The following is an 18,889-nucleotide window of genomic DNA, read 5'->3' on the forward strand; positions in this document are numbered from 1 at the left end:
TGCTTTGGCATTTTAAACCAATAAACATCTTCCCATGTTACAAAACGTGATACAAATGGAGTTTCAGACTACTTAATGAGGACTGCAGGTTCAAGGCTTTACTAAAGCACTGCTGAGCTTAGTAAATTTTCAACACAGTAATTATTTCCTGAATACTAGAATTTGCTGAATATATTCCAAGCATTCATTTTTCATACTGCATAATTAATCAAATTATAGCATTGTGTTACATTGTTTTCACATTTTAATCTTGAATAAGGTCATTCTCAAATAAGCTGGATCAGACAGTTTCACAGTAGTGATATATTTAGTCAACGATAGATGTATAACCCATTTATTATTCTTGTAGTAGCAGATGTTGGGAGCTATGCTGCAGTCCAAAGCGTAGTAGCTTTTCTGATGGTAAGGACTCTTCCATGTGGAAGAGACAGCAACATTATGTAGAGCTAGGATGTGTCTAGGATGTGTCCTGTTACGTAGGAACAGTCACATGAAGGTCACAGAAGTTAGTCCTATGTCTTACAGAATAACATAGAAGATAGGCAAGTCCAAAATAAAGATCCTAAACCCCTTCTTAATTGCAGCTTAAGTATGGAAGTACTTAAAATCTAGTAGATCTTAGATTTTTGATTGTAAAGTTCTCAAAGTGTCTAAATCATCTATATCATAAATTTACATAAATCTACATCATAAGCCTGTAAGTCTTCACAAAGCTTAGCAACTAGGCAACTAGCTCATGCTTTCAACTGGTATTCCTCCGCTTACTTTCCCTACAGGACCCAGTTTAGTAAATGCTCAAAGCACACGCTACTTTCTTATGCTCTTTACAAAGGATGGCCAGAGAAGATGTAAATTTTTTTTGTGATCATTCTGTGCTTCATCAGACTAGCAGTTAGACTGTTCTCCCCATATGTGAAAGACTCAGTTTAATAACCTTCTCTCCAGACAGAATCTGAACCAGAATCTTCCCATGTTAATTTTCTACCTAACAAACAAATGTTATTTTTCAACAGGCTCTGGAATTCTTCCTTTTGAAGTTGTTTCACTTTGCACAGGATACCAAAAAATTTATTGGATAAGTAAAAAAGAAGCAGCAAAAATTGGTAAAGCTAGAGATTACATTGCTCAGTTATAAGAAATGAGACTGGATATCAGTTTCTGCACCAGTGAATGGAGCCAGAAGAGTACTGGGGGAGAAGCCACCACTTGGAGGCACTCTCTATATGCCAGTTCTCTGTGCTGGCTAACTCTCCTGTTGACCCAATAAATATTTGGTTATTCTACAGATCACAAAGTAACTTCTAACTCTGAGAAGTCAATGCCAGGAATTATGATCAGAAATCAGTATCTTCTTGTATCCAAGAGTAAGTCGGCTAAAATCCATTCTGTGTTGAGAGGGATAGGGAATATCACTGAATCCTGTCCTTGGCATCTCACAGTATCTGGCCCCGACTCAGTATGCTGGATTCTGTGGAAAGTATTTTTAGGTGCCTAATCCTTCCCTCATGTGTTACCTAAGGAAACTAGATACTGAGGTCAAGGTTGTGGATTGCCTCAGGCACATGGGTGCTGACAAGATATGTGTATAACAAACAGTTTTCCAATCCTAAATCCTTTTTCTATCTATCCCTACATGGTCAAAGTTGTCTATAAAATTTGAATCAATGGTAGGTATTATGTGACAGTATTCTGCATATATAAAAGATCTCATGCCTCAACAGATTATATTATCCAGTACACATATATTAATCAGGAAAAAAGTAAAATTTATTTATAGTTACACTTATGAAGAAAATTATCTATAGTAACTCATAAAACTACTAAAAACACTAACAAAACTTGGATAAAAGAACAAAACCTGAATTCTAAACTACACACCTTTTCTTGCTAGAGCAAGAAAATTATATATTTTTTTTTAGAATTATCAGGAACTTGAAGTTTACAACTGCAAACCACAAATTAGTTCTAAAGGCATATTAAAATTAGAATATAATAACAAAGTATTCTTACCTCCAGTTTCTTGTGTAAATTGCTCAGTTCAGATGGTGCCTCTAGGCTTTCCTCACATTTTTCTCTACTTTCAACTTTTTTTTGTTTTAACTGATGTGACTGTAGCTTTTCATAACTATGTGTCAACTTTGAAAACTAAAAATGAAAGCAGAGTTGAACATGCAGAATCTATCAAAGATGACCACGTGGCCAAAGCTTGCTTTAAACTAGAATAGCCAACTGCAGCTTCAGCATTCTAAATATTTAATTAATGTAACAAAGAATCAATTAATAAAGTTAATTTCTTAGAGATGAAAAAGACTAAGCTCTCATATAAATGTTAACTAACTGTTCAAATGGGTTCATTTGACAACTACTTAATTCTGCTGAAGTTCTCTATGGCACTGTTACCCATAGTGTCATTTCCTCTACAATGTTTATATGAAATGTTCTATACTTGTTTACCGCCATCTTGTGTTGACATTTTTAAAGGGTGCTTCGCTAGCCAGAATGAAAGATTACCATTAACGTATTTTAAACTTGCATGTTTCTTTTTTATCATTAAAGTTGTTGAAATGTTATGTATGTGATGATAGCATTCTTCTGGAACCATTAATTACCAAAGAGTGTCTGTGACAATTAGACCCTTAATACTGTTGTGCCTATTGATCTTACCATGAAAGAGTGGCTTAGGAGTCAGAGGCAAAGGAGTCAGAGGTGGAGAAGGGAAGGTACCAGCAGAAGTACCAGCCTCTTCAGAAGGTACCAGCCTCTTCAGCAAAATGGCCAGTCTGATCAACAGTTACGTATACTACACAAGCAAAGGGGCTAGTGGCTGTTAACACGTTTGATACAGCAAACTGACATTGTCTGGTAGAGATATGTACATCTGGTTTTGAAAAAAAAAGGAAAACCAAGGATACTGACAAAGGAAACACTAATATGGTCTTGAGGGAAGAAGAGTGAAAGAACTTTGTGAAGAACATTGACTAGAAAGGAAGCTTACAACTACGAATACTGACCATGTCTCTTGTTGTTTTGTTCCTTTAAATTCAGGTATATATGATGATTTACATTCTCTGTAGTAATTACAGATTCACTTAAAAAATTCTGACTCTATCATAAAGTTCTTTGCCTAACCAAACAAAACCCATAAAATCTCCTATTTTTGTTAACTGCTCAAGTGAACTACTGTCTGGAAAAGAAATTACTTCCAAGGAAGTAACTGGAAATGGAATGGAATCCTATTGAACCTACCTGGAATGAGCAATTGTGGTCTGTGCAGATAACAAAGATAGCCAAAAAATGTCCAGAAAAGATACAAAACAGAAATTGGAGTTAAATGATCATCTGGAAACTTCCTAGAGACATTTGAGATAATTTTGGGAACTCATAATATGGAACAGCAAAAGGAATTGAAAAGATGACCAGAAGATAGATTGTCCTAGACTAGAAAGTTTCATGAAATGGGAAGGTCCATGGATAGATTTGACCAACTAGAATATCTGAATAGAAATCCTGTAACATGGACTTACAGAGCTGAGATATCACCTTCAAAACAAAATCAAAACTCTTGCAGAGAAGCTGCCTATATTTGAAATTTGACCTTGCCAGAGAACAGTTAAAATAAAATATTTTAAATGGGTCAGATTACCCAGGCTCAAACAACATGGAACTCCTTGTCTTTGGAAGAAAGATATCCTTTTTCAAATAACAGGATTTTTGCTCTTGACTATATTATGGCACATGTGAACTGCCTGGGAAGAGCAAACCCAGAGGAAGACAGGTATTAGACTGTTTACGCTAAAAAGGCTAGGAAATACAGGATCCAACACTTCAGCAAATCAGTCTAAAAAAGGAACAGAATGGCCAAAATGAGACAACTTAGTTTGAATATTAGATTTATTTAATGAAAGTAGGATATTTCAGACAGATTATAGTCTGGATGTTATCATGACCAGAAACTAGACTAAAAGCCAAGAATCTTCCCATTTAATGCTAGATATTTGCTTTAAAAATAAGGTCCAAGTTGTTCTATTTGCATGTTCTACAAGTAAATAATAAAAAAAAAAGAGGCATTTTAGTGAGTTCTGGGGTAGGATTCATCTAAGCTTAGATTTCTGAAAGTTCCACATCCAAGTCTGAGCTACTCTGTTTTAGGAAAAGCTGCCTCCAAATGCTTAGTCATTTCAGCTATCTTAGATTCTTGTCATACACTGACATGAATTATATTCTAGGGTTGTCCATTTCCCTTCATTGATTCTAAAGGGAGCCTGAGGTAGCTCAGACGTAGCCATCTAGCTTTTAAATGTCTAAGTGAGGAAGTTAGTTGCTAAAGTACTCTAGAGCAGGAATGGATTCTTGTTCTTTTGCTGATGGATTTCTGTCATTTTCAAAATGAGAATAACTACTAAATATTAATATAGAAAAAAATGAAGGAAGAAAGTAATGAAAATGAACACCTGAAGTTTTTGCTATTTAATTATGAAAAAATTTGAATGAGTGCAGCAGTGTGGCCTAAGAGTTTCAGGTTACATATCAGGAATTATTTCCCTAATACAAGAAAAATACAGGTTTTACTGCATTCAACAGGCACACAATCAATTCAGTGGGAATGTTGCTCATTAAACAGCTGCTTTTATCAATAGCACGGGTAAAAAGCACTGAGGATCACAGAAGCAGTATATCAGAGAGAAATTTGTTCTGAATAGCCTAGCATTCTTAGAGCTAGAAAAAGTGATGCTTTCTATTTCCACCAAGATTAAGAAGGAAGAAAAATTGGGAGCGATTTTAAGAATACCTCTGCAGAGAAAGATACAACACTACTGGTAAATAGTAACACTCACATCATTTGTGCAAAACTAAATTGTAGCTCTTAAGATTATACAGTGTAGAAGGAGGTGTAACTTCAAAGTGAGGATAAGAACAAAAAGAAGGGAGATAAAGGAGATAAAGCAAACTAATATTGTCAGGGAAGCTCTATATTTTAGATACGAGTTTGTGCAGCTGAGAATTGGGGACATTAAAGTCATTCTATTGTAGACACTGCAGCACTGTAATTTAAGAAAGAAACTCAATAAGGAGATGTAGTAAAAGCTAGAGGAGCAGAGTGGGATAGTCCTACTCTCTAGGACAGGTGTTTGGAATTCTTCTGACAGGCAAACTTTCTGTTTATCACCTAGAGAATCTAGGCATGCCTCCTAACTTAGGCACTTAACAGTTTCCTTCTTCAGTCAATTTGCATTGGAGAAATATGGTTTGGTGAAAGGGGAGGAATGGGAATCGGAAAATAAAATGCAAATGGCATCAGTGCTGGAACCTTTCGTAAAATAATGATGACTGAGAACGAATTAAATGTTTGGAGGCATAGATTGTGAAAGGAATGTATATTCTTAAGAGCTAGAAATCCAAACTTCTTGCATAAAGATAAAAAGACAAGCAATCAGGAAATTGAAGAAAGGTTAGGTGGTCTGAGTGGTAACTAAAAAGGAGAATCTTGGCAAGAAGTATAACCAGGCTTACAGAGAGAAGCTTGTAGGTTAGGAAGTGTCAGATTCTTTAAAAAAACACAAAGAGAAAACAGATTGTATTTGCCCATGTGTATTGGGTTTGCATGGCAAGGTTTGGGTAGCAGGGGGGCTACAGGGGTAGCTTCTGTGGGAAGCTGCTAGAAGTTTCCCCTATGTCCAATAGAGCCAATGCCAGCCAGCTCCAAGATGGACCCAGCGCTGGCCAAGGCTGAGCCCATCAGCGACGGTGGTAGCGCCACTGGGATAACAGATTTAAGAAGGGGACTAAACACCTGCACATTTTTTCAGCTGGAGTGAGGAGTGAGAACATGTGAGAGCAACAACCCTGCAGACCCCAAGGTCAGTGAAGGAGGAGGAGAGGAGGTGCTCCAGGCACCGGAGCAGAGATTCCCCTGCAGTCCCTGGTGCAGCCCATGGGGAGGCAGCTGTGCCCCTGCACCCATGGGGGCCCACGGGGGAGCAGAGATCCACCTGCACCCGGGGAGGAGCCCACGCCGGAGCAGGGGGATGTGCCCCAAGGAGGCTGTGACCCCGTGGGAAGCCCACGCTGGAGCAGGCTCCTGGCAGGAGCTGTGGCCCCATGGAGAGAGAGGAGCCCACGCTGGAGCAGGTTTGCTGGCAGGACTTGTGACCCTGTGGGGACCCACGCTGGAGCAGTCTGCTCCTGAAGGACTGCACCCCATGGAAGGGACCCACGCTGGAGCAGTTCGTGGAAGACTCCCATGGGAGGGACCCCACGCTGGAGCAGGGGAAGAGTGTGAGGAGTCCTCCCCTGAGGAGGAAGGAATGGCAGAGATGTGTGATGAACTGACCGCAGCCCCCATTCCCCATACCCCTGTGCCGCTTAGGGGGCGAAGGCAGAGAAAATCGGGAGTGAAGTTGAGCCCGGGAAGAGGGGAGGGGTGGGGAGAAGGTGTTTTAAGATTTGGTTTTATTTCTCATTATCCTACTCTGATTTTATTGGCAATAAGATAAACTAATTTCCCCAAGTCGAGTCTGTTTTGCCCATGACAGTAATTGCTCATTTTGCTCATCACTCTGTTGCTTGAGTGATCTCTCTGTGTCCTTATCTCAACTCACAAGCCTTTCATTATAATTTCGCTCTCCTGTCCAGTTGAGGAGGGGAGTGATAGAGCGGCTTTTGTGGGCACTTGATGTCCAGCCAGGGTCAACACAACACACCATGGAAAGGACTTGTAGGGTAATTAACAACTTCAAAATCAAAATCTTTATGAAAAATTACCTGGAGTTTCAATTTCAGAAAGTTAAATTTCAGTGAGGTTCTTAGCAACAACATGTAACATAAACCCAGTCATTTTTAGCACGTGATTAAAAAACCCTAAGAAGTGAAAAATACTGCAGGAAATGTGAAAAGGATGAGAAAAGAGAGATCTGCTATATTTTGGGGGATAGTTTCACATTGCTAAAGGTACCTTACAAATTCTATGTAAAAAGTCACACCGTTTTTCATTATATGATGTTTACCTTCTCAATAATCATGCTAAGATGTTGTTTAGTTTTCTGTAATTTGTGTAAATTATAAACGTCTTCTGTTTCTAGCTACTTCCCCAAATGATTAAAAGTGTTAATTACATAACAACCAAAACATTCTCTGCTTACTTGCAGAACTGTTTGCCAAATCAACTTCCATATGTAAAAGAAAAAATAAATTAAAGACAACATAAACTTAAAAATAAGTTATACATTTATTGGTTTGATGTATTTGTGTGGCAAGTGTTATAATCTCTAAATGAAAACAATTATATCCATTTTATGCAATCCAAGATGATTCTACAGTAAGCGTGATGATTAGAAATTTTTAACTACTTCCAAGGAAGTAATTGGAAATGGAATGGAATCCTAAATCTCTGCTAGGAGAATCCAGTGAAGGAAACAGTAGAAAAGCAGGAAAAACAATGTAGAATTGTGTATATTAACTTGTCAAAATCTGAGAAACAGAATAGACTGAAGTTCACTAAGAATTTAGGTTTATGATTGAAGTGGAAAATAATGAAGAAAAAAAAAACCAGATACAGAGCAAACACAGCCAAATAGAATCATAGAATCACAGAACCATAGAATGGTTTGGGTTGGAAAGGACCTTTAAAGATCATCTACTCCAACCCTCCTGCTGTGGGCAGGGACATCTTTCACTAGATTACGTTGTGCAAAGCCATCCAACCTGCCCTTGAACACTTCCAGGGATGGGGCATCCACAATTTCTCTGTGCAACATGTTCCAGTGCCTCACCACCCTCAGCGAGAAAAAAATTCTTCCTTATGTACAATTTAAGTCTACTCTCTTTCAGTTCAAAGCCGTTGCCCCTTCTCCTGTAACTACAGGCCCTGGTAAAAAGTCCCTCTCCAGCTTTCTTGTAAGTCCCCTTTAAGTACTGAAAGCCTGCAATAAGGACTCCCCGCAGCCTTCTCTTCTCCAGGCTGAAAAACCTCAATTCTCTCAGCCTTTCTTCGTAGGGGAGGTGCTCCAGTCCTCTGATCATTTTTGCGGCCCTCCTCTGGACCTGCTCCAACAGGTCCATGTCTTTCTTGTACTGGGGACCCCAGAGCAGTACTCCAGGTGGGGGTCTCATGAAAGCGGAGCAGAAGGGGACCTGCTGGCCATGTTTCTTTTTAAGCAGCCCAGGATACAGTTGGGTTTCTGGGCTGCAAGCACACACTGAAATAAATAAAGCCAAAACAAATTCCCAATCTCAATAATCCAGGTTACTCTAGTTTTGATACTACGTTTCCTTATGAAAAGCTATCAGACCACTTTGATAATCCCTGTAAATCAGGCAAACTAAAACCAGAAAAAAATATAGCAAGGACATGATGAGAACAGTTTCAGTCTTAAAATTGCAAATGTGCATCAGAGTATTATTAGCATGAATCTAATTATCTATTTTCTTCATTCACCAAGGTTTCAGGTTATTAGTTCAAAGTCAGGAAATCGAGTATCTGTCTTCATAGCGGATGTCACAATCATATCAAAATCCATCCAAAGAGTTTGGACGTGTCAGTACAGAAATTATAATGGAGCCTGGTAGGAAGCTGTAATCACCATCATTTGTATGACAAATCTTTCCCAAATCTATAAAGGTACATCTATACCATTAGGCACATATAAGCCCTTTATACTGCAATCATGAAATAATGAAACTGATATTTTTCTTACTTGAGATTTCAGTGCCTGAAGCTGAGTTTCATAACTCTGAGCCATTTCATATTTAGTTTTCTGTAAGTCTTCCAGTTTCTGTCGAAGTAGTCCCACCTACAGTTAGAATAAGCATTCAAATTTATCTTTTCTGAAGTGTTCCAAAATATGTCATTTTTTGGAACAGTCAGTTGAAACTTTGAAAGAAGACTGTTGCTTAAAAGATAGATATTAAAAATATATATTCATTCAGTTACTTAATAAAACTGGATACCACAAACCCAGATTGTATCAACATCAAGTTAGAGATTTTTTAGTAAAAAAACTCATTGTATGCTTATGTTATGATTTAATGACAATACTGTATGACTGTCATGAAAGACCATGTAAGGAAAGCACTTCTAACCCAACTATACGAATGAACTGCTCTGCTCCATTGTGAAAATTTTGCTTGAATGGCTTCTATATAATCATATAGATGACTTTCAACTACATATGTAAAATTATCGGGAGACGCTGTAGATTCATTTCAGCTCCCTAAGTACAGTGCCATTTGAGATATCTTGAAGTATCTGAGAGCTTCACAGAGATCTGAGAAATATGACAAAGAGCATACATGACACCTATGCTTTTCTGGAGGGGCAGCTGGAAGCTAGGAGGAATATGATGAAATATTTCAGATAACATCTCTGTCCAGGCAAATAAATTGATGCTTTAAGGATTGGCTAACTGAATTATTTTCTTGGCTCCTCTGACTGCAGTGACTAAGGGTAAGTTCCTAATTGCTCATTAGGGAGAGTTACTTAATTTTCAAAACTCCCACTGGCGGTTTAGACACCTAGCTCACACAAGGATGCCCGTGTGTAAACACCTAACTTCAGATGTCTCAAACTAGAACTGAACACTGTGCTAGGATTTACTGATGCTTCTGAATGAATATTCAGCAGACAAGACTGTGAAGTACAGACAACATCAGGGAGACCGAGGCTTTCAGTTTGATAAGCATGGCTGAGCGGTAATACAATTTGAATCTTCATTATTAATAATAAAATTACCATACAAAGACAGTGTATCATGTAAAATGGTAAAAATCAGGTATAAACAGGAATTACAAAGACATAATTTTGTGAAACTTTTTGAACTGTACATTTCCATGTAAAATTTCTGATGAAACTAGAAGTGTTGGCATTTAGAAAAAATATCAAATTATCTTTTTACAGCTAAACTGAGAATATTTAATTTAGACTTTAGGGAAATAGAAGAAATATGAAACTTTCAATGACATTTTTACAATCACTTTTCAGAACAGAAGCACACTTTAAAACAAAACACTAAGGATAATTAGTGACCTTTAAAGGGTGTTTGGTATTTTCACATGATAGAACAAACAGGTCTCCTTATAGAGCATTTAGAGCATACTATTAACTAACTCCCAGAATAAATACTTTCTTTATAGAATGTGATATTCTTAAATACCTCTTGACCTTTTTGATCCAGTTTGCTTTGGGCACTTGCTAATTCTTTATCCTGGATATCCAACTTTGCTTCTAAAGCTTTCATCTTCCTTTCCCATTGCACTTTCTTGCTGTTTAACATGATGTCAACTTGATGCACTAATTCCTGAAGTTCAGCTTCACATGGAGAAGCTCTAATAATATATTTAAAAAAAAAGATTTATTTTTTCAAATAAGAATAAGGAGAAAACAAATTTTTATTTACATTGCTAAGATTTTATTTTAATTCTGATGGAAATAACCACTTTTCAACATCAGAAAGAAAGAAATGGGAAAGCTAAACAATGCCTTCAAATGTAGGTGGAATCTCACTTCATCTATCTTAAGTGTGACTGAAGTCAAAATCAGAGTATTTAGCATATTCTGGACCTTTTGCCTAGCTTAAATGCTGTTTGATATCCTCTCACTCTTTAAGGGATGAACTGTCAAATGAGCATAAGTTGAGTTGAAAGTATCCAGACCCAAACCTCAATGGAGAAGAGTAGGAGAAGGTGAATATTAAGTTGCTTATGGGCACAGGACTTCCCACTAAGGGCACATAATGATGGAAGCAGAGTTTGTTGGAGGAAGTTATTACACAGCTGGCTTGAAAGCTAGCCACGATTCTTAATTGCTAGTTCAACTTTTACACTCTGTTTTCCCATTCTCTTTGTCGAAAATGTACTTAAGTAACAAGGCGACTTGTATAATAATAGTAAGTTTTAATTCTACTAGGAAGCACATCAGTGAGTGCATTTTGAAAAAGCACTTGTCTTTGGGGGACCGTGTGCTGGATGTTGTAGAGATTTGTACAATAACTGCAACATAAACATTAGATTTTTTCCGACACTTCTGAGGTTAAATTTGAAATACATCCCTTACACTACGACTTCATTGTCAGTAATAGACAATGTTTTACACTGTTGCTTCAGGAATATGATGTGTCCTAAGTAACAAAATAATGATATATGGTTAATTTATGGTATGTTAGAAGGGCCATCAGAAACTGAAAGCAGTTTAAGTTGCTCTCTTAGTTGCCCTCTTGTACAGCCCCTTATATAGGAGCAGTATATTAATTTAAAAAAATGAAACTTTGTCTGGACAGTGTCAAACAGTGTTTAAATGAGCTGGTGTACACCACTTAGCAGATATATACAAAGTATCTGAACTTTAGTATGTAGATTTCTTTATTCCATATCCATTCCACCTTTGTATTTGATGATGAATGTAAGAAAAATTTGAAATAAGAAAGATACAGAAGATTTGGCTGTGGATACAGTTTTATGCAAGCAATTGCGTAATTCTTGCTACACTCTAAAACTTTTTATTTGTAGAAATGACTATTTCACATCAAAATTATACAGTCCTTCTAGGGTATAAGAGATTTTTTTTCCTGAACTATTTTGGACAGTTTATTGCCCAGTTAACCTCAATTGTTTTATGAACTGATAGCTTCTCTCAATCTGTAAATTCACAGCTGGCATTTCAGATTTGCAATGATTTATTTAAAATTCCGAATCTTTCTAGAACTCATGAATCTTTTCAACTTTCAGCAAAGCATTCCAGTTAAAAAAAAAAAAATCGTAATTAAATAAAACTGTTTATTGAAATGTTCCCAAACATTTTATTTTCCTGACTTACTGCCCCTTATCCACTTAACCTGGGATTCTAGGGTTTGGGAAAAAGATAAAGGAGACAATGTACACTCCTGCCTAATTCCTCCCTGTAAAATGAAGGGGAATTTTATTCCATTAACACTCAGAGCTACTTTTGGACTGATACAAAGAAGAGTTAGCTATTGAAAAAAATTGCTTAACTATGTTTATGAGCCCATACATTTTCTATAAAACCTGATTTTCATTGAGTCATATGGAAAAAAACCAGACTCTTTTCTATAACTATGATTAATTACACATTATCAACAAAATCTGTGATTTGTCAATGTTAAAGACTTCAATTTGATCTCAGTTTACTTGAGATACGAGATCAGATTTAGTTAAGACAGTATTTTTGATAAAAGCCTTTAGCAGACTTACGACTGTAATGCTTGCTTTGTGTCATTTATTGAAATAAAATTATTTTTTTCAGCTTCATTTTTTTTTAAATACCACAACTTCTAAGCATTTTTAGTATGTTCAGAGCTCATAGGATGTTGGATGTAGATATTTTTATACTAAGTACCAAATGGGGCGTGTATCTCGCTGGAATGAAGGAAAACCTTTCACTGACTGTTTTTAGGCAGTGGAATAACGTGTTGAATTTTTAAACTTTTAAGAAGGAGCATCCTTTTCCTTTCACTTGCTGTAAACATTTATTTTCCACACAATTTTTTTAGTGGCATCTGTTATCTGCATATTATATTCTTATATGAGTTAACTGTTGATAAACTTTTCTACTTATTTTCCACTTCTTTTTTAGAGCTTTTTTTTATACCTTTCTTGTTTCCTGTTCTAGTTTTAATTGCCTTACTTTTTTTTCCTAAATGAGACATTCTATTTATAAATTACCCTAATATACAGCTTTATTACCTGATTTAGAAGAGATACTTTTATCTTTATCACAGAGTGGAATGCATTGAAACGTGTCATCTTGAGTTGTTGCAACCTTATCTGGGCCATGAAAAAAAAGTCTTATTTAAAGTCTTCAAATTATTCTTTTTAATGGTATGATCTGACCATTGTGAAAATTTCTGCGTTTTTCCCTCTGCAACGAATTAGAGATCAGTGTATCCAATTACTGCCATATCTAAATGAAGGTACAAATAAAACCAATGTTGTTTCTCCACTGCCAACTCTCTCTCCCTTATCTCAACCAGTTACACTGTTAGTAAACCCAGTGGTACACCTGCTTTCTCTTCACTTTTTTCATCTGTCATAGTGACTATTAATTGTGCCACTGAAGTTTAATCTGCATTTAATTTCCATTTCCTTATGCTGTTGCATAATTTTCAAGTCTCTCTCTTTTTTTGATTAGAAGCCTATATTGAATTTCCTGTTGATAAAACCAGCAACTGAATTCTTTCATAAATTTGCTAACTATCCCTCCTGCTATCTAAACTGATGCAAAAAATGTATTGCAACCTATCACTTTTCATAATAAATTTAGCCTTCTGATAAACAAGTTTCTTCACTTAAAATAATCTAAGAATGCTGTGACATTGTTTTGAACTATCACACGTTCCATTTTCCTTTTAATAATACTATTTTTCTGAATTTTCCCCAAAAGTAAAAGTGATAGCCACTGGTTATAATTGAATCGGTTCTTTAATGCATAAAAATTTAAAAGCTATGTATTCTCTTGACTGCTGATGGTACACAGCTCTGTGTGCACTTCTGTGGCACATAAAGTGCCTTTATGATCGCTAATCAGTTTGCAGTCATTCTAATATCTCTATGGCATGACGGTTTGTTAAAATGAGCATAACTATTTCCTTAAAATGATTATAGCTATTATTTTATGAAATAATTGTCATAGAGACAGTCACACAGAGAGAAAAGATGGCGCAGCATCTGAATAACGTAGCAGCAACCTACAAAAGGGTTAATGATAAAAAGCACAGCAGTATGCCTGCAACAGTTCCATCCTAGAAAGTTTTGGAGAGGATTTCAATACCCCAAATTAGCACAGAATGCCATTTTATGTTATGAACATTACAATCTGGTGTATGTTTTTGGGGGACATTGCCACCAAGAATGTGCCGAGCAATTAGGAACTCTACTTTTGCTGAACTGTGCTTAACCAAACACAGGCTGAGCCATGCACTCAGAGGTATTGCCAGCGTGCCTTCGACTGCTCAGTGTGCTGCCAGCACATTGCTGAAGAACAGTAAGCTGTCTAACATGCTCCTCTTATGAAAACGACTGCGCAAACCAAGCCTTAATGTCAGCAGATGCTTTTACTCCTGGTAGTTGATAACACCATCTTGTGTGAACGCTACCATGAAAATGCTTCCTTCCTTTTCTGGTAATTTTTCACATCCCAGCTCTTCAGCCAGCTCTCCAAGTGTCTGCCCTCCCAGTGCCCATGCAGACACAATGAGGTTCCCTGTCTGTAGGTTGTGCTCTGGGTCAAGCACTGGTCCCACACAGAGAGTTCCTTAACATGGATATATGTTTATTGAATATCTTTTTTTTTGGTGCTTAAATGGTGCATATCCCTTGTTTTGGTAATTATTACAGGAAACTGGAGCAAATTTGTTAGATTTACTGTATCATAATTAAAGTAAAATTCTTTAAAACTTTTTTATATCAACAAATACTTGAAACTTTAACATTATCAATGCTAAGCTTGGAAAGGCTTTTTAAACACACATATAAATCTTAATGCATTTTTAATTTTAAAACTGTTAGCAATGCCATTTTAAAACTTAATATGAGTCGTAGAATGATAATAACCAAAGTGCAACCAAGTAGTACACTGTGATGTACATATCACAAAACAAAAATGCCCCCTCCCCAAGTCCCTGAAACTCATCTTAAAATAGCATTAATGATGCAGCGAACTTTGATTCCCTCTGGGTGGAATATGCGGTGGTGCAGCCCTCCGGGCCGCTCCGAGGTCCCAGGGTAAGCCCTGTTGTGCTGTTATCTCGGTCACAAATGCAGCGACTCCGGTGTTGGACACTCTCTGGACACACCTGGGCCATCTGCAGCCTGAATTGCATACCAGAATGGCTCAGCATGAATTGTGGCCAGAATATAAGATAACGACCAAAGCCAGTCATCTGGAGATCCTATAAATAGCGATCCAAAAGGGAGACCTTTTGAGCTCTCCGGGACCACAGCGGGTTGGGTGACCCAGTATCTCCCCCTGAGCCGGGATGCCTCTCAGGGTAGATTTCACCAGGATTGAAGGACCGTCCATCGACAATTTCACGAGGAGTCAAAGGCCTGATTTCGCGAGGTTCACCAACCATCTGTTGATGAATGCCAGCACATAAAAGTGGGTAATTCATGCAACTGACAAAAAGCGAAAATTTAATCACAGGTTAACCTCGGGGGGGTGTGTGTGCAATTTGACTCAGAACTGTTTGTCTGTGTGTGCGCGCAATTTGATTTAGAGCTGTTTGTTGGTCTGTCTGCGTGTGATTTGATTTAAACCCCATCTGTGTGTGCAACCCTGCTGTAAGTTTCAGGTGACCCTTGCCATTCTTGAATCTTTAACTAAGTCGCTATTTTGGTTGTAACAAATTCCATTGAATCGCTCTACTAAATTGGCTCAAAAATATTAATAAATCTTAAATTACTGCTAAACCAAAGCCATGTAAAAAAATCATATTTGTGACAGAATATAAAGTGGGATTTTAAAAACCGAAGATGAAGCGATACTGCATCAGGACTACCTTTTTTATGATAGTGCTATAAGGACCTGTGCCCTTCCAGCCTCATGTATTGTCAGATGGCAACACTTTGGTGAACCCCCAGCAATGACTCAGCTATCTGATTTTATCCTTCAGAAATAGGTACTTTCTCTATTGTGTGTCACATGGATCATCTAAATATTGTTATGCAAGTGCAAATGCAACCCGCTAACCTGGATCATCAGTTTACACTTTCAGATCCACCATGGCTGACATCTTTCTCTCTCAAGTTTCACCTACCCTTTTCAGATCATCCCGCACAAGGGAAGTTCTGCAGCTGTTGCAAGACAATTTTTGATGAATACTTCTTGCATCTTTCTTGAACCTAGAACCACCAATATATAAAAGGGAGCTGAAGGAAAACACCCTTCTGAAACAGCTTCTCAGTCTATCTCCACCTCTGTGTACTTCCTTACCTAGATCCTCCAGGTACACCTGCAGCTTTAAAAGCAAAGCTGTAGCTGAAGCTGTAGATTGCTGCTGCTGTTCTACTACCAGAACTCTTCTGTATCATGGCTGCGGCATTACAAATAGATCTGCATAAAGATGTATTTGGCAGTTATCCCCACCTACTAGCATAGAGGTGCTACTAGCTGCTGTAACTATTATTTTAGTCCCTTCAGTGTTCTGAAAAGAGTGTTAACTATCCCCCTCAGAATATGGCCCATCATATGGTATCACAGTCGTGAAAATTTATTTTGATCACTGGATGTGGAACACGGAAAGCTCTGGTATCTTTTGTTTAATATGCCATCAGGTAAACAAACACACAAAGAACAAGTTTTCCCATAAAACAAAGAAGTATGGGGTTTTTACCCATATGAATTCAGCATTCCCACTTTGCTGAATGCAAAGCCATCAAATGGATTCTTCTTACATGGAAGTAATGACTTGTAATTTTTTTTTTTGTTGCATTTACTTTGAAACAGCTCAAAACACTTAAAGGTATCTCATTTTTAAAGTGATGTAGGCAAGCTCTTAGTCTTCTTTTATTCTATTTCCATATTGGTGAAAATAGAGATGATTCATACTCTACTGTCATTAATAACTAGTTATCTTTATGTAAAATCTAGATGTTTCCAAATTCAAACAAACTAAAATCCAGATAGTAAGTTTTACCAACTCCAGGCCTTTATCACAAATGATTCTTGCACTAGTTAGACCTTTCTAGCTCTATTTGTCTGCCTTTTGCTTTGGAGTTCTGCACAGATCTGTATTTTTCTGATTGTTTCCTAGTAGACATAGAAAGAATATTATTGTCCATACACTTTAGAATAAAGTTGTAATTTCGAAACTGGCATTTTAAGAAATGTTTGGTGCATAATTATTTCTTAGGTTTATTCTCATAATTATTACTCAGGATTGCTGACAAATGGAAAAATATGTATGACCATATTTATGCAAACACAAGCAAAACCTATGCAGAACAATGTTAACAAAGACTTCCATCTTATGTAGTACATTAATTAGTTTTTGATCCTTAACCCAGCTTCTAGAGCCAATATTAATTCCTTTTCTCTTCTTAAAACTTGCTTTAAAAATAGGGAATATATAAACTGGTTGTCCATTAGAATCTTCTACCCCGAAGTTCCATTATATGAACTACAACTAATTTATTTAACAATTTTCAGCCATACAGAATCATACACATCTGTGGATGGATAATTTGTGATTTATGAGTTCCTGCAGCTGGGATGTAATAGTCATGTTTTCTACCACCACTATTCAGCCATCTTCCCAAATTTTAAATCTATCCGCATTATTTCTGGAATACTGTCAGCACAGACTGAAACAAATGTCTCCTATCATTGGATGTGTAGTCTAAGCTACTTTTCCAGATTCTTTGTATAGTTAATGGAAATAAATAGCTACCTAGAATACTTGGTTTACGATGGGACAAATCACTCTCTGGATTCATCTACAATGGCCTGAAATTTCACATACATCAACTACAACAAAGGCCAGGCAGGACCTGAACTATTGAAATAAGCTTCTGATTTGTTACAAAAGTGTCCAAAGAATAGCAATATTATAATTTTTTTCAAATTCAAGTTTTTATATGACCATATTTACCAGTCATATCAAAGCCCCCCCAAAAGGCCCACATTGTTCAGAATATTTTAATGCAGCAAATTTTTTTCTGTCATGAAAAGTGCACACATTATTCTTCAGTACAACAGAGCATACTTTCAAATCCTGTTAAAACTTTATTAGGCCAGAATACGTGTGTTTCTGTTATTTTAAGAAATACTTTTACTCTTAACATGCATCATATTACCTTGAACTGTTTCTTGGTAATAATGATAAAAGAAACTGTTTTATATGAAAAATAGGTAATAAGTTTATTTACAAATTATGATAGATAAATATTCTATTTAGCTCATTATATGGGGAAGTACTTTTTATATTGCTGTGTTCCTTGACCAGGCTCTATGGGATGAAGTCCTACATCACATTTCACCCATGTTTACACTTCTTTAGAAAGATTTTGTGCTGTACTAGTATTTTTTTTAGATTAACGCTAAAAGAACTAAACTTGGATTATGTCAAAAAAAGATGATTGCGTTGTGATGAAAAGTGCACTTAATGCTTGGTAAGAACAATTGTGGTTATTACCAGTGCAAAATAAGACTAAGACTTCAGCAATTAACAGCCTTGTTTTTAAGATTTTTGAATGTTTGAAGAGCTGTGATACGTAAGTTTATACTGCTGTAGCCTAGCAACTTCAACTATTTTTTAAAACAGGTTAAAATAACATTTCTTAACATTTTAATATAACCCCACATAGCTTTCATTTTTTCTCCTTTTGTTCAGGTATTAAGATTTTAAAAATTTAAATAACTAACAGACACAGTCAGTAGATTATTAGCTAAAGCAGTAAGATTCGTTGTCTTAATTGTCAGTAACCTCTCCAGTTTCCATAGAAAGCAGCAGAAGAAATTGAGAGTCACATTTGCTTCTAAAATCATTAATATTTTGTTTCACTTTTTTAATAAATCCACATAATTCCATTATATATTCAATTCTCTCAGACAGTAAGTCATTACTTACTTAGTGACAGCTTGTTCCTGAAACACTTCTAAGTCCTGCTCCATATTACTGATTGTCGTTTTAACCTGTTAAAACAACAAAAATCAAATAATTCAGACCTTAAACGCGTGCATTTACACAGCCAAGTAGTGTATACTGGATAAGTTCTATGGTTTCATTTCAGTTTCTTAATTCTTCCATCGCAAACAACAGGGGCAGGGGAATGTAGCTCTAATTACAGGCTGGAACAGGCAAGATGAAAACTTCTGGAGTAAGCTCAGCAGCTCTCACACTTGGTGTAGCACTGAGATTACTAGAGGCGGTGCTAGCTTGAG

General features: G+C 36.7%; 1 protein-coding gene across 1 annotated transcript in view; it reads right to left on the bottom strand.

Annotated features, from left to right (window-relative positions):
• Nucleotides 1–18,619, bottom strand: part of DEUP1 (deuterosome assembly protein 1) — a 46,842-nt gene extending 28,223 nt beyond the window's left edge. The window contains exons 1-4 of the mRNA XM_075727320.1: nucleotides 18,576–18,619; nucleotides 10,149–10,320; nucleotides 8,694–8,789; nucleotides 2,011–2,145 (exon numbers count right to left, since the gene is read on the bottom strand). Of these exons, the coding sequence (XP_075583435.1) occupies nucleotides 2,011–2,145; nucleotides 8,694–8,789; nucleotides 10,149–10,320; nucleotides 18,576–18,619 (447 nt within the window). The remainder of the gene's footprint in view (nucleotides 1–2,010; nucleotides 2,146–8,693; nucleotides 8,790–10,148; nucleotides 10,321–18,575) is intronic.
• Nucleotides 18,620–18,889: the final 270 nt, after the last annotated feature.

Source organism: Pelecanus crispus, chromosome 1 (assembly GCF_030463565.1).
Source record: "Pelecanus crispus isolate bPelCri1 chromosome 1, bPelCri1.pri, whole genome shotgun sequence".
Classification (NCBI taxonomy): Eukaryota; Metazoa; Chordata; class Aves; order Pelecaniformes; family Pelecanidae; genus Pelecanus; species Pelecanus crispus.